The sequence below is a fragment of the Caretta caretta genome, chromosome 7 (genome assembly GCF_965140235.1).
Source record: "Caretta caretta isolate rCarCar2 chromosome 7, rCarCar1.hap1, whole genome shotgun sequence".
NCBI lineage: Eukaryota > Metazoa > Chordata > Testudines > Cheloniidae > Caretta > Caretta caretta.
This window is the reverse complement of record NC_134212.1, coordinates 27795341-27809459: the sequence shown is the minus strand read 5'-3', so window position 1 is coordinate 27809459 and position 14119 is coordinate 27795341. Positions and strand designations below refer to the sequence as shown.

The 14119-nt window shown below is 38.7% G+C and overlaps 1 protein-coding gene across 7 annotated transcripts in view; it reads left to right on the top strand.

Moving 5' to 3' along the window:
* CACNA2D3 (calcium voltage-gated channel auxiliary subunit alpha2delta 3) overlaps positions 1–14119 on the top strand; it is a 729133-nt gene that overhangs the window by 232244 nt on the left and 482770 nt on the right. For all 7 annotated transcript variants that reach the window (XR_007357538.2, XM_048857137.2, XM_075130333.1 and 4 more), the window contains one exon: positions 3031–3090. Coding sequence is in view for 6 of the 7 variants with exons in the window: in XM_048857137.2 (XP_048713094.1) it covers positions 3031–3090 (60 nt within the window). In the remaining variant the exon portion in view is untranslated. The remainder of the gene's footprint in view (positions 1–3030; positions 3091–14119) is intronic.

Genomic DNA, 14119 nt, shown 5'->3' with positions numbered 1-14119 from the left:
TTATTACATTCTTTTTACAAAGCTTTTGTCATCTTGTTACCTCAGTGAGTGGTGGGGGTGGTGTGTGCAGTGCCTCCCTAACCATGTGAGAGGAGACCCTTTGTTTGTGGGAACTTCGGGAGGGGGAGTGCCAATATTTTTATATGGAGTAATAAAAAAAAACATATTTAAAAGTAGGAGGTACCAACCAATTAGTGCCCTTTATTTTGGTGCCTCCCTCTTTAGAAGATTGTCTCTACCATTACCACAGAAGCATGAGCTAGGTAATTTCTCATCTACAGTTTATTTCACTGAAGAGAAAAATGTAATTTAGGAACATTGGGGGTCAATACAAACTATATATATAAAAAACTATGAATTACAGTTTTATAGCCACTAGGTAATGTTTTTCAAGGATTGGATTTCTCATGATATACTAGAATAATTTCTGAATTAGTAAATGCGTCAGTGTGGAAGGAAAAAAAAAGCTTGATGTCTGCCCTTTGTCCCAAAATTCACTTGTATGAAGGTATCTGTTTGACCCCTTTTCTGCTCCACTGCCTGCGTTTTTAATTAAAAATACCCATCATAGTCATGGTCTTCTATACTGTACACTCAAAAAGAAGCTTCTAAACAAACATTTTTGTAATCCAATTCTGGTTTTTAAAAGAGAGGGTGGAGGTGCACACTTACTTGAATTTATTGAGTTAAGCCTTTTATTTTGCTCACAATATTTTTCTTTCTTAATTGGTAAAAGAAGTCCAAAAAATTTAAACTGATTTTTAGCACATTGCTAATGCGACAGAGCAGATTGGGAGCAATAATTAATTTTTAAAACATGCTACAGTTGGTATGAGGTTTGCCCTTCGAAATGCATATTTATTCTTTGGTATTTTTAGTATAAATATAAATGCATCCGATGAAGTGAGCTGTAGCTCACGAAAGCTTAAGCTCAAATAAATTTGTTAGTCTCCAAGGTGCCACAAGTACTCCTTTTCTTTTTGCGAATACAGACTAAGACGTCTGCTACTCTGAAACCTATAAAAGATTTGTAGTCAAATTTATTTGTAGACTGAAATAGCCCCCATGAATTTCAAGATCAGCTTTTAATAGCATTATAATAGGTATCATTCTCCATATAATATAAAAGTATCTCAGCTAACTAAATGTATAGTAGAACCTCAGAGTTACAAACACCAGAGTTATGAACTGACCAGTCAACCACACACCTCATTTGGAACTGGAATTATGCAGTCAGGTCGCAGCAGAGAAAATAAATAAATAAAACTTTAAAAAAGCAAATATAGTGTAGTACTGTTAAATATAAACTACTAAAAAATGAGAACGTTTAAAAAAAAAGATTTGATAAGGTAAGGAAACCATTTTTGTGCTTGTTTCATTTAAATTAAGGTGGTTAAAAGCAGCATTTTTCTTCTGCATAGTAAAGTTTCAAAGTTGTATTAAGTCAATTTTCAGCTGTAAACTTTTGAAAGAACCAAAATGTTTTATTCAGAGTTACAAACATTTCAGAGTTATGAACAACCCCCATTCCGGGGTATTTGTAACTCTGAGGTTCTACTGTAGCCAAGTTTGTTACACTTGGAGTAATTCTATATAATTGGTTATTTCAGTCTAAGTATTTATACTGTGTTTCTGTCTGTGATGGTAGATGGCTTTGCATTCAAAGATCCACTAGGGTTCAGGAATACTTGTTATTTCATATGATATAGCTACCTTAGGGGGTACATTATTTTCAAAATCATGCATGGAAATTTAGCTTCATGACTCCTATTAAAGTTAGTAGGAGCTATGCAGCTAACTAATCTATTTTGAGTTTTTCTATAGCATCTACCATGAAAACATGAAAGTGCTGATACTTGATGTGTTAAAAGAAAGCAAAAACAAACAAACAAAAATATACACACCTGTATACCCTTCATCAAGGGGGTGATGGAATCCCTCCTAGGCCTTGATTGTGATAAATTTATTCCCTGTAGCATGATGTTCAATTACCTTTCTTGTTGCTTATATGACAAATGTTATTGTTGATCATGAACTTATCCAGCTCTTTATCTGGAAGGATTTAAAATAATAAAAAAAGCAGGCACTTGTCTGGATAACAAGAATAGTCAAATTTACAATAGTACAAAAAACTAAAATATAGTTTTGGAAGGAATATTGTCTTTTTGTGGAGCAAAATGTCTGGATTGAACCCATATTATGTCTTGCATTTTTTGAGTAAGAATAAAGAAACAGTGGTTACATTTGGTAAAAGTTTCTCCATTATTGAGGCATTACTCACAAGGAAGCCCAAGACAGGGAATTTTTAATTTTGTCATTAAGAGAGAAACATTTTACATTTTTTCTCCTTTTAATTATGGTGGCATTTGAGAAGATACTATGTACTGGGAGTATGGATTGAAATTAATTGTTTTAATAGGAAATCTTGTGATTATGCCCCTATTACAGTACAACACTGAATACATGCTAGGTAAATAAAATTCATCTCTAATTTTTTAATCCCTTATATTTTAACTGTTCTCCAGAATCCCATTTTAATTTCAGTTGTTTATAATCAAGGATTACTACTGCATCCCTGGTGGGGGTGGAAACCTTTCAATTTTATGTGTAGGACCAGATTTGAAAAGAGCTCAGCTCTTCTGCATCAAAATATGCAGCCATATTTTCAAAACAGTTTAGCACACTGGATGTTGAGTCCTCTTAAAAATCTTGCTGTAAGTGTCATAATGGGAGCTACTGGATGCTAAATACTTGTGAAAATCTGGCTTTTGCTTGCACTTTAATGACAGATGAGCTCATTTGAAAATCAGGCTTGAATTGCTGGTGCTGAGCACTTGAAATATCTGGTCTTAAACTCTTTTAAGAATCTGACTCAGTGTCTTTTTATGTCAATGAAGCACCATAGCATATGGTGACAATGAGTTATCCAACTTGCTAATAATTGTTTTCTAATCATTCTGGAAGAACCACTGGGATTTAAAGATATCAGTTCATGCCAACAGTGTATTTACTGTTTTCTCCTTTTTCCAGCGTCTTGTTGAAGCTGCAGAGGATGCTCACTTGAAACATGAATTTGATGCTGATTTACAGGTAATTAGAAATTGATTTAAAAAAAAAAAACATTTATCAGAACATATAAAGGCTTATAGAATAGCTTTGTATTTTTACTCCAAGGACTGCTGTGGAAAGCCAGGCATGTGAGTAATAAAGGGATGCTTACTACAGAAAATGGAATTAAGGGAGATTGGCTCAGTATTTTGGCAAGTTATGCACTTCGTGTTTGCATTTTGGGAGACCTAGCAGGTGGATTTTACTCTTTTAGAGATTTAATTTAAATTCCCTCTATGACTACTTATGTCAAGATTTTTTAAACACAGTAATTAGCAGCATATTGCATAATTGCACTGTACTGGGAAGGAATTGCTCTTTGGAGAGTTGAATTTGCAAATGGGGTGGTAACCAACAGTGATGGGATTAGAGTGACATTGGACTGTGCAAATGGTTTGTGTTTGGACCCATGGTTAGTGCAGACAAGGCTTTTTTACACAGAGGTTTTAGTGCTGTACCATCATTGTATCAAAATGGTGCCTTTTTGTGCATACTGGTGCAGAATGCAAGGGAAGTGAGAAAACGAGAAAAATTGGGAAACAAGATAAAAAAAGATTGAAAAAGCTTTAAGAAAATAAGGCAAAGCATATAAGAATACAAATTCATCAGACAATAAAATAATAGAAGCTAACTTAATAATAAAATATGTATTGTACTTCAATATTTAAATTAATAAATATCTTCCTGGCTGTAATGAATTTCTGTTCCTTGGTCCACTGAATGCTGTATTAGGCAAAGGTATTATTCAGTTTGGTTCTCGCTACGTAGATTGTCTTCTAACATTTTCTATGGGTGTCCATCAAGAATCTGTCTGTCTTAATGCTGAGCAGTAAACATTAAGGAAAATAGGTTTAAGGAAAAGGGAGGAAGATTACATATTTCTCCATGCTTAAAATCTGTCTCAGTAGGTTCTGTTTTCAGAACTTGCCATGGTTACTTTATAGTCAAAACAAAGTACCTTTTCATAATAAAAAGCTGGAGTGGAATAAATGATTCCCTGTGAAAATAAATCTGTTATAGGAAGAGAATACCAAGAGTGACCTCTTCAGAGTTAAGGATAAAGGAAGCTTTGAAATTAAGATAAAATGTTGACATTAGAAGTAGTGATTCTTCATAATTTTTTTGTGTTATATCTATCTGGATTCAAATGGCTGAGAACTCTACTGCGCTCCAGCCTTTGGAAGGCCTACTGCATTTCATTTTATGAACTTCACACCTGGAAGAAATTGAATCTATTGTCTAAATAAATCAGGAGCACATTTATAGAAGACTGTTTTAAATGTATACAGTAAATGCCTCTTCATCCTTGAGGATGGTTCTCACTTTGACAAAGTCCTTCATTTGTTGAGGCTTTGAAGATATAAACACTTTTAGGAAGCCAGTTAAAAGCCATTTGTGGCAGCAGCATTAACAGGACAATCAAATCTCTGTGTAGCGCTCTGTTTATTACTGCCATGGTCCATTAAAGCTAATCAATTGTTAATCTTGGTTTCGGTGACCCCGCTGCAACCCTGCAATCTCTGGGAGATTATTGTTGTTTATCAAAATCTCATACCACCATCTGCTCAATATAAAAATAACGACCAGAATGATTTGGCAGTGTTCATTCAAGTTGAAGGGGATAGAAATCTTGCTGCAATTTTGCTGTGGAAGAGGAATTTGCCAAGCTTCTTATGCCTTGCCTAAATGGGGGAGACAGTGTGAAAGAAGTTTAAATGAGTTGTATGCTACACAACACGAGTCTAAGCTCTTTGTCTGATCCCCACTGCTCTTGAAAATGCAAAAGCAGATAAAATGTTTTTGTACTTTTTATTGGTCCAGAATCATTGTCTGTGGTTTGATGAGAGTATGAATAATCTTCTATCACTACATAAAAATGATGTAAAGGAAAAATAAAAGTATATTAATATTTTTATTTCTCTGGAAAAATACCAAGTTAAGAAACTACAGCTGGAAGAGCTCATCTTTTATATCTCTGGAATTCTTTGGTAATGCTGAAATTCTATCCTTCTGTTGGGTCAAATTCAGTTCCTTATGGGTTTTATTCTTAATAGCTTTATTGGTATTATCCTTAGTTATCTTATAAGAATTCTAATCAATATACTATTGTGCATTATAATGATCTAAGCATTCAGATGTTAACTTCGATAGATTCAGTGTCAGAGATAAACAACAAAAACATCTTCAGTAAGAGACATAAATAAAAATGTCCATTATTTGAAAGAAATAAATCAAACCGAGTGATATGATTGTCTAACTCACCAGCGTCAAATACTGCATGTTTGATTAATAACAGAGCTCTACCTCAGGCATATCTGAATTTAAAGCTTTAACTGGCTGTATTTGGCCTTGAGAAGTTCTTTGTTTCTACAGGAATGTGAACCAAGAGCTGCAGTTGTAGCAAGTTGGGGGTAGATGAACTTCTAAACACCTGGATTTCAAGTTCTAAGCCAAAACAGTACTTTTCCCACCAGTGTATAGGATTTCAAAGTTATGCTTATAATATGGTATCAAGGAGTGTTTGTCAAGTTTGCTTACATTTGAATAAATATTTCACATATTTCACACAACAAGAATATTTGTGTAAATAAAATCAATCCACATTCTTACCGTTAAGTGTAGTTGCTTTATGACAATATTTCTATAGACTTATGAGTTTGCTCATCATCTCTGGATGACTTATAAAGTAGGGGTAAGTATTTTTATTTATTGAACACTGACAGTGTGCTTGCCTCTGTATAAAACAACTCGAGCTTACAACTTAAAATGTCAGAGAAAGCAATATAGAGACAGGCTCTTCTGCATTGCCACAGGGAGGTTATCCCAGGATGCTGAGGGTTTTTAAGTACTGTAGATGTGAAACAGCTCTCTAACTTAGCTGCAGGAGACTTGTGCTTCTAAGGAGAGAGGGGAAAAAGAGAGGATAGTAGTTCACTCATGTAAGGAGATAATCTGTTGCAAAGAAATTGTAAATAACCATATAACAAAATCATTCCTCTTGACTGAAATCCAACATTCTAATGACTAAATTGCTTAGTACTCGTGCTTGGAGTATAAATTTCTTAAAATGCAGAACTCCTGGGAAAGAAAGATTGAAGCACCATTCTGGATTCTGCTGGTTCAAGCCTTACAACAGGGCCCTGAGCTGGGGAATGTCTGTCCAACTGGGGTCCCACCACGGAGAATGGGGAAGGCCTGGCTGGGACTCATTTTCCCCAGGAGTCCAAACTTTTCCTCTCAGTCTACTTAGCACAGATCCTCCCACCATCCTGCCCCATAGTAATCTCTCCAAACCTTTGGAAAATGGTCAGTTTGTATAATTTAAAACTTCCCAAAATTGACTTCTAAAATCTAACTTATGGCTCTATGTAATTACTACTGCAGTTGCATACAAATGATGGGCCACTTCAAACATTTAGCGATGTGATTAGTGGGTGCTTATCCAAACCACTCACTCAGCTGACAAAATTTTCTGCATCACAGTATTATATTGCAGCCACCATTTTAGTATGTGAGCATTTTTTCATGAGATTTATAGTACACTCTGATTTTCTTTGTATCTTAACAATGTGAGCTCAAAAGCTTGTCTCTTTCACCAACAGAATTTGGTCCAATAAAAGATATTACCTCACCCACCTTCTTTCTCTCTTCTTCAGCAGCTGTCAGATATGTAATATCCTGTATTTTTAATAAAGTCTTAAATACTTGTAGTGAACTCCTACATTCATAGAATATCAGGGTTGGAAGGGACCTCAGGAGATCATCTAGTCCAACCCCCTGCTCAAAGCAGGACCAATCCCCAATTTTTGCCCCAGATCTCTAAATGGCCCCCTCAAGGATTGAACTCATAACCCTGGGTTTAGCAGGCCAATGCTCAAACCACTGAGCTATCCCTCACCCCTAAACAACTGAGCTGTCCGTCCCCCATACATTCTATGCTCAGAAAAAAAAAATAGGGCGATAGGCTGAAGCTTTTCTAAGTCAGTGTTACATGGTTAGGGTACTTTTTACATTGTGACAAATTCTTAACCCTTGAAAGTTTGCAATATGTGATACATCCTTGAGAAAGAGGAATGGTGTTGGTACTCCTGTTTTCTTTCACTGGGAATTGGGTGCCTAACTGCCCTTTGTGTCTTTGGAAAACTCTATCCATCATATGGGCACATATCTGAGGGTTTCCAAATTGTATAAATAAGTGAGCTACTTCAGTTCTTTCTCTTTTTTACATTCTGCCACCACGTGAAATACCATATAAGATGGAACTTCCACAGATGCTGTACAAAGGTATGGTTGGAAATCAAAAATGGCAAGAGATGATTGGAGAATAGGAGGAACTTGGCCTAGTGTACAATTTCCTCCTGTTTTGCAATAGGAAGTCCAAGTATCGCTGCCACTGAAGTTGATGGGCATTTGCTATTGACTCCAGTGGAAGCTGCTGGGTCTTAAGGCAGGTCCACGCTACAGCCAGGATCGACACTCTGAGATCGATCCACTGGTGGGTGATTTAGCGGGTCTAGTGAAGACCTGCCAAATTGACAGCAGATTGCTCTCCAGTCGACCTCTGTACTCTACCCCCAACGAGAAGAGTAAGGTAAGTCGACGGGAGATATTCTCCCGTTGACCCCCCCCCCCCATGGTGTAGACCCCACGGTAACTCAACCTAAGGTACATTGACTCCAGCTACGTGAATAACGTACACAGACTTTCAGACTGATGACATATGAATAACGTAGCTGGAATTGCATAGCATAGGTCGACTTATCACGGTAGTGTAGACATAGCCCCAATATCTTTGAAAATCGAGCCACTAAATGTGGGGCATAAATGTGGATTTAGGAGCTTTACTTGAGGCTCTCTTTTGAAAATCTTAACCTAAATGTATGTCTGGCAGAGGTAAAAATAATTGGTTTTAGACCCAAAGAAAGAGTAGGAATTGTAGCAATAAAAGCAACTGAAGTAAAGTTTCTCAGTGGAACTGAAATTGATCCTCCTCCTCCAATTCCCTATCCCCTTTGGAAGTTTCCTGTACTTACAGAAAGTACCTGTTTAATAGCACTGGAATGGCGATACAAACTTCTCCACAAACTGCCCCACCAGTGATCCTCCACTCTGACTGGAGGGACCATCTATAAGAAGTGAGAGTATAGTTTAGGCTTTGTCTACACTACTAAGTTTTGTCAACAAAATGAATGTCGACACCCAAAAGTCAACAAAACAAAAATCGCCAAAGGGTGTTCATACTTGCTCCCGCTGTCAACAGATCCTGTCCACATCATGGGCACCATCATCGACAGTGTGAGCAATGCACTGTGGGCATGTATCCCACAGTGCAGTGTTGTGGGAAGGGGGAGCTGATCGCTGCTCATCTTGGGAGGATTCCCTCCGAGTTCTCCCACAGCCTCCTCAGCTGCCGGGCATGGCATCATCAGTAGCTCTGTGAGCTCTCTGAGCTGAGGAATGTCAAAGCTGCGCAGCAGTCTCTCCTCCCACCCTCCCTGCGACAGCAGTCTGCCGGCTGCTGTGTTCCTAGTGCAGGGCAGAACAGGAGCATTCCAATGATTTGCTCTTTGTTCCCCAAAGGGAGCAGCACACTCAGTTGTCAGATACTTCCCGGAGCTTTGAAAGGGGAGGGGTGCATGCCTGCTGGGCAGCAGAGATCAAAACACTGAGCAGAGCGATCAAGGCAGGCATTGTGGGATACTGATGGAAGCCAGTTCTGTCGACAAAACAAATAGCAGTGTCTACACTGGCTCTTTGTTGACAGTAAAGGAAGGGTCAAAGAAAAAAGTCTCTTGCAGGGGTGGAAGCTTTTTGTCGCCAAAACCGGGCATTTTTCCCGACAAAAGTCACATTGCTGTGTGTACGCTCTGACTGTTTTGTCACCAAAAGGCAGTTTTTGGTGACAAAACTTGGTAGTGAAGACAAAACCTAAGTCTCAGTGGCCCCCTCAGTCTGTCTGCTGAGGCTGCCAACAAGGTCATCAATTTGTGATGTGGATGCTTGCCCATGAGAACCTGGACCGATACCACCGAATTCCCATTGCTCCCAGGGATTGGTTTTAAAAAATAGGCAAAATGGAATTTTCTACTATTTAACCCACATTAGAGAACAAAATTAATGTTCATGTTTGGTTAACTGACATCTGTGTATGTTTAAATAAATAAATATTAGAATGTCCGTGCTACACTAGTGTCCGGTGACCACAGCTGAGATGGGGGCCTTGTTGGGCCCTACCTTATAGTACTGTACAAATATAGAGTAAGAGACAATTCCTACCCCAAAGAGCTTACAATCTAAATAGACAAAGGGATAGAGCATTCAAACAGAGTGAACAAAGTGATAATTTCCAAGAATTGTGTTAATTCCACAATTTAAAAAGAAATTAGGTTTCGTTAGGAGGGGATCAGCTACATGGAAAGATAAAGGAAGGGTAAGATGTAGGGAGGCTGGGGATGGGGAGGAGAGGAAGGAATGGAGTAGGGAGGACATGCGAGTGAGGCCTGGTCTGCACCTAAAATTTAGGTGAGCCTCGCTCTGTCATTCAGGGGTGTGAAAAGTTCACACTCCTCAGATATGTAGTTAAGTTGACCTCAGCCTGATATAGACACTGCTTGGTAAATGGAAGAATTCTTCTGTCGACCTAGTTACAGAGTCTTGAGGGGGTAGATTAACTACAGTAATGGCAAAACCCGTTCCGTCGCTGTAGCAGGTGTCTAAACTATGGCACTGCAGTAACATAGCTGTGCTGTTGTAACGTCGGTAATGTAGACAAGCCCTGGGAGTGAAGTGATTGTGTGAGAGTGGCCAGAAGGGGTTTTGAGTAAACAGACTTTCAGACTGATGACATTACCAGTGTCCAAAGATTTTGTAGGTCCCTGCAGCATCTGCTTCTGCTGGCATGATTCTCTGGCTGTCTCTACCCTGGAGTTTTTCTTTCCTAAGCACGAATTGCTGAGGGAAGGGATGGTACCGCATATCCCCTGATAACAAATTAATAATATTTTTATTGATGCATTTATGTTGCAGTTTTTAGGTATTTAATTAACATGTAATGTACTAGACTGTAGAAACTTAGATAAGCAGTGTGCCCTTGTTGCCAAGAAGGCCAATGGCATTTTGGGATGTATAAGTAGGGGCATAGTGAGTAGATCGAGGGACGTGATCGTTCCCCTCTATTCGACATTGGTGAGGCCTCATCTGGAGTACTGTGTCCAGTTTTGGGCCCCACACTACAAGAAGGATGCGGATAAATTGGAGAGAGTCCAGCGAAGGGCAACAAAAATGATTAGGGGTCTAGAACACATGACTTATGAGGAGAGACTGAGGGAGCTGGGATTGTTTAGTCTGCAGAAGAGAAGAATGAGGGGGGATTTGATAGCTGCTTTCAACTACCTGAAAGGGGGTTCCAAAGAGGATGGCTCTAGACTGTTCTCAGTGGTAGCAGATGACAGAACGAGGAGTAATGGTCTCAAGTTGCAGTGGGGGAGGTTTAGATTGGATATTAGGAAAAACTTTTTCACTATGAGGGTGGTGAAACACTGGAATGCGTTACCTAGGGAGGTGGTAGAATCTCCTTCCTTAGAGGTTTTTAAGGTCAGGCTTGACAAAGCCCTGGCTGGGATGATTTAACTGGGAATTGGTCCTGCTTTGAGCAGGGGGTTGGACTAGATGACCTTCAGGGGTCCCTTCCAACCCTGATATTCTATGATTCTATGATTCTAAGTTACTGGAAAATAATAGGATGAAAGATAATTGGGGATACCTACAGTATACCATCTTGTTAAATACTTATTCAAACCATGTGCATTATTTTAATATTAGTGTACTTGGAAAAGTCTATTCACACATTCATTATCTCAGTAATTTTGAAATGATGCACTTAGTGACTAGATTTTATAATCCATTAGTGTTAATATTTTATTAGATGTCAGTAATAAACCCACAACATTAAAGTCTGACCTTGAGAAGTCCTGATCATCACAATTCACACAGGAGTTGCAAGTGCTCACCATTTCACAGGATAAACCATTTAAATGCCTTCGTGAAAAAGTGGTTCTAAAAACAGCAAAATGGGGTCCAGTGTTTATTGTATCTCACTGATTCCTTATCAAATGTGCTTATTCTAAAAATCAGAAACATATTTTTCTAAATGCCAGCCCTCCAAATCCAGCACTGGGGAAAAGATTCTGCAGGCCAGATTTCGCTCAGCTACATTTATATTGCACTGTTAACCTTCAGTGGGGTTCACTTGTGTTCAGATTATACCTTCAGTTATACACTGTGGCTGCAGAAGTATTACCATGGCCTGCAGAATTTTTATTATTGATGAATGATTGTAGAAAAAACCCAGGATAGGCTAGCAGGGCTTATCTAAATATTGAGCAAAACTGATAGGGAATCAGTGAGACACACTAAATGTAGAACCCCACAATGTCACTTTTTAAAAAAAGCCACCTGCACTTTTAAGGATGGTGATGATAGAGGAGAAGTGACAATAATGGCTGCATTCCTATTTCCGTGTGCATAAGGCACACCTTCTCTGCTATCTTAAATGATCACAATGTTAAGCAAAATATTATTCTGTTTTAATTTTTTTCTGTTAAACTGTTTCACAAACCTGCCTTACTCGTAACGAAAGATCAAATTTTGCAGTCCTTAATTTAGTAAAACTCCTGTTGACTTCAAGCTCAAGGCCTCTTAGTTTGACTCAAAATTGCTTTTATATTAGAGCTGCAGCAAACTGACATCCAGACTTAAGCTCTAAAGAACAAACCTTTCAATCATGTAGCTTATTCGCTGTTTCCTCTTTGCTTCTTGGGGCTGTAAGGCGGAATGAGAAAAAATAAATGGCCGTTAAGCTAGCAAGGAAGCAGTGAATTTCAAACTGCTACTAGTTGATAATTCTCCAGAGTTGCTCAACACATAAATAACCTTCAGAGTGAGATCCCTACATCACATTCACAGTGCATGCCTGAGAGGGCTTATGTATCAGAGAGAGCATGCTGAGAGATGGGACCATGGAACAATTTTGGATGCTTTTCCAAGATTTTATATCTGATTTTTATGTCTGCAGCAGCTGACTACAAAAAGAGATTTGTGTCGGGCAAACATAAATAAAGCACAATTAGTTATTTCCTAGGAGAAATTACTTTGTTTTCCATTCGCTTTTCAGCTGCTATCTTTTTTTTAAAGCAAGCTTGGTCATCAGTCAGACTTCCTTCTCCTCTTCTCTTTTAAATTTGTGTTCCTTTGAGTTTCTAACAACACTCAATTTCAGGAATACAAACAACCAACTTTAATCCAAAGCATCGTACCAGAGTGATTTTATTTATATTAACATTCATATTAATTTATTTCCCTTTCAGAAAATGTGGGTTGAACTTTATAGAGGGATACAGCAATGCAGATACTTCAATTCATTGTCTGACAGCCAGGGATGCAATGCAATATTTTTCAGAAACACAGCAACAGGTTCTCTGTCATTATGTTCTTTGTTCTTGACTTCCATGCAGTTTTGCTCTTTATGAGGGAAGACATCCAGGGAGCAGTACTTTCTGCACATTGGGTTCAAGTGCTGTCCCATCAACACAGGGCTACAACTACAATGTACTGACAGAAATAGTTTGCTTCTCTTTTGAAAAAGGGGAGGATGAACTCACTGCTAGCATGTGTAGTATATTCTGTATCCTCTGCCAGCTCTGAGGCTGGATACACCCCCTACACAATAGGCCTTGTCTTGGAACTATAGAATGCTTACAGGGTCCCCCTCCTAGTGCTTCCATGAGCACCAGTGAACAGTTTCTGGTGCCTGCACAGAATCAGGTCCAGGATACAGCAGCCGGAGAGGGACTTCATGTGCTCCTTCCTTTAACACATAGTGCAGTATCTAATTGTGTGTGTGTGTAGGGGTTGAACTCGATAACTAAGATAGATATCACAAATGATGGTTTGGTGTTCAGTAATTCTCTAACTTATCATTGATACAAATAGAGGATGTGTTCAGTTATCTTTCGATTTTTGTTCCTGTCAGCTGAACCTTATAATGAGCTTATGCATTTCATTGTAAATCCAGTTTTACCTACATCTAATGCAAATATAGTGCTATTGCCTGGTGTATTTGCTGTAAACTATTCTGCAGAAATGCTGACTCATGGGATTGTTTATAGAATTGTACGATACAGCAATTAATTCAGTCATCCTAAAATGCTTCCTCCTCCTTTTGCTGTGTACCTCATTGTGAGTGCTGGCCACACCTCTTAAGGGCCTGTCTTTTGTATTTTTGTCTTGGAGGGTTGCCTGGGGAAGTTCTGTATTATTGCCAAACCCTAAACATTAAAATGTCATGAGTCAGTCCCCAAAAAATCATGAGATTTAAAATAAAATATTATATATTTGCCTTCTGGCATTTGAACCTCTAGGGTGCATTCAGGTCACATTTTCAAGCTGTTTCTCCACAGCCATAAGGATGAGAAATTTACTTTTTAAACATACACATGCTGAGATTCTCATGTGTTCACAGTACTCCAGCAGATAGTGCTATTAGTAAAACGCCAGTTGTTGTTGTTAGACTCCTGATAAAATCGTGAGAGTTGGCAACACTGAATCCTCTCTTGAAAGAGATGTCTTGAGAAACTATATAATTTATTACAGGTCAGATGAACACTTACATATATGAACCAGCTGGCATTGTTGAGATACCAGGATAAAGCTGTACATAACAGGCCTGCAGCTTAGTGTGAGCACCCACTCCTGACTGCAGGTCCCTTTGCAGGCATCCTGTCCCTGTTAGCCCTGTTTTGCAGGCCTCTTAAGAGCTCAGAGGTTTTCTCTGGTTAAGAGTCCCCCTACCTGGGACTAGTCTAATACCAGAACCGGTTTAAAACAACCCAGATTCCCAAATTAAAGTCCATTCCAACAACACAAAGAAAAAGTCCATACTTAGTCCGGCATTTTCTCTCACTCTTTCTTCTTCTATCCCAGTCTAATCTCCCAGCCAGTCCTCCGAGCTGTC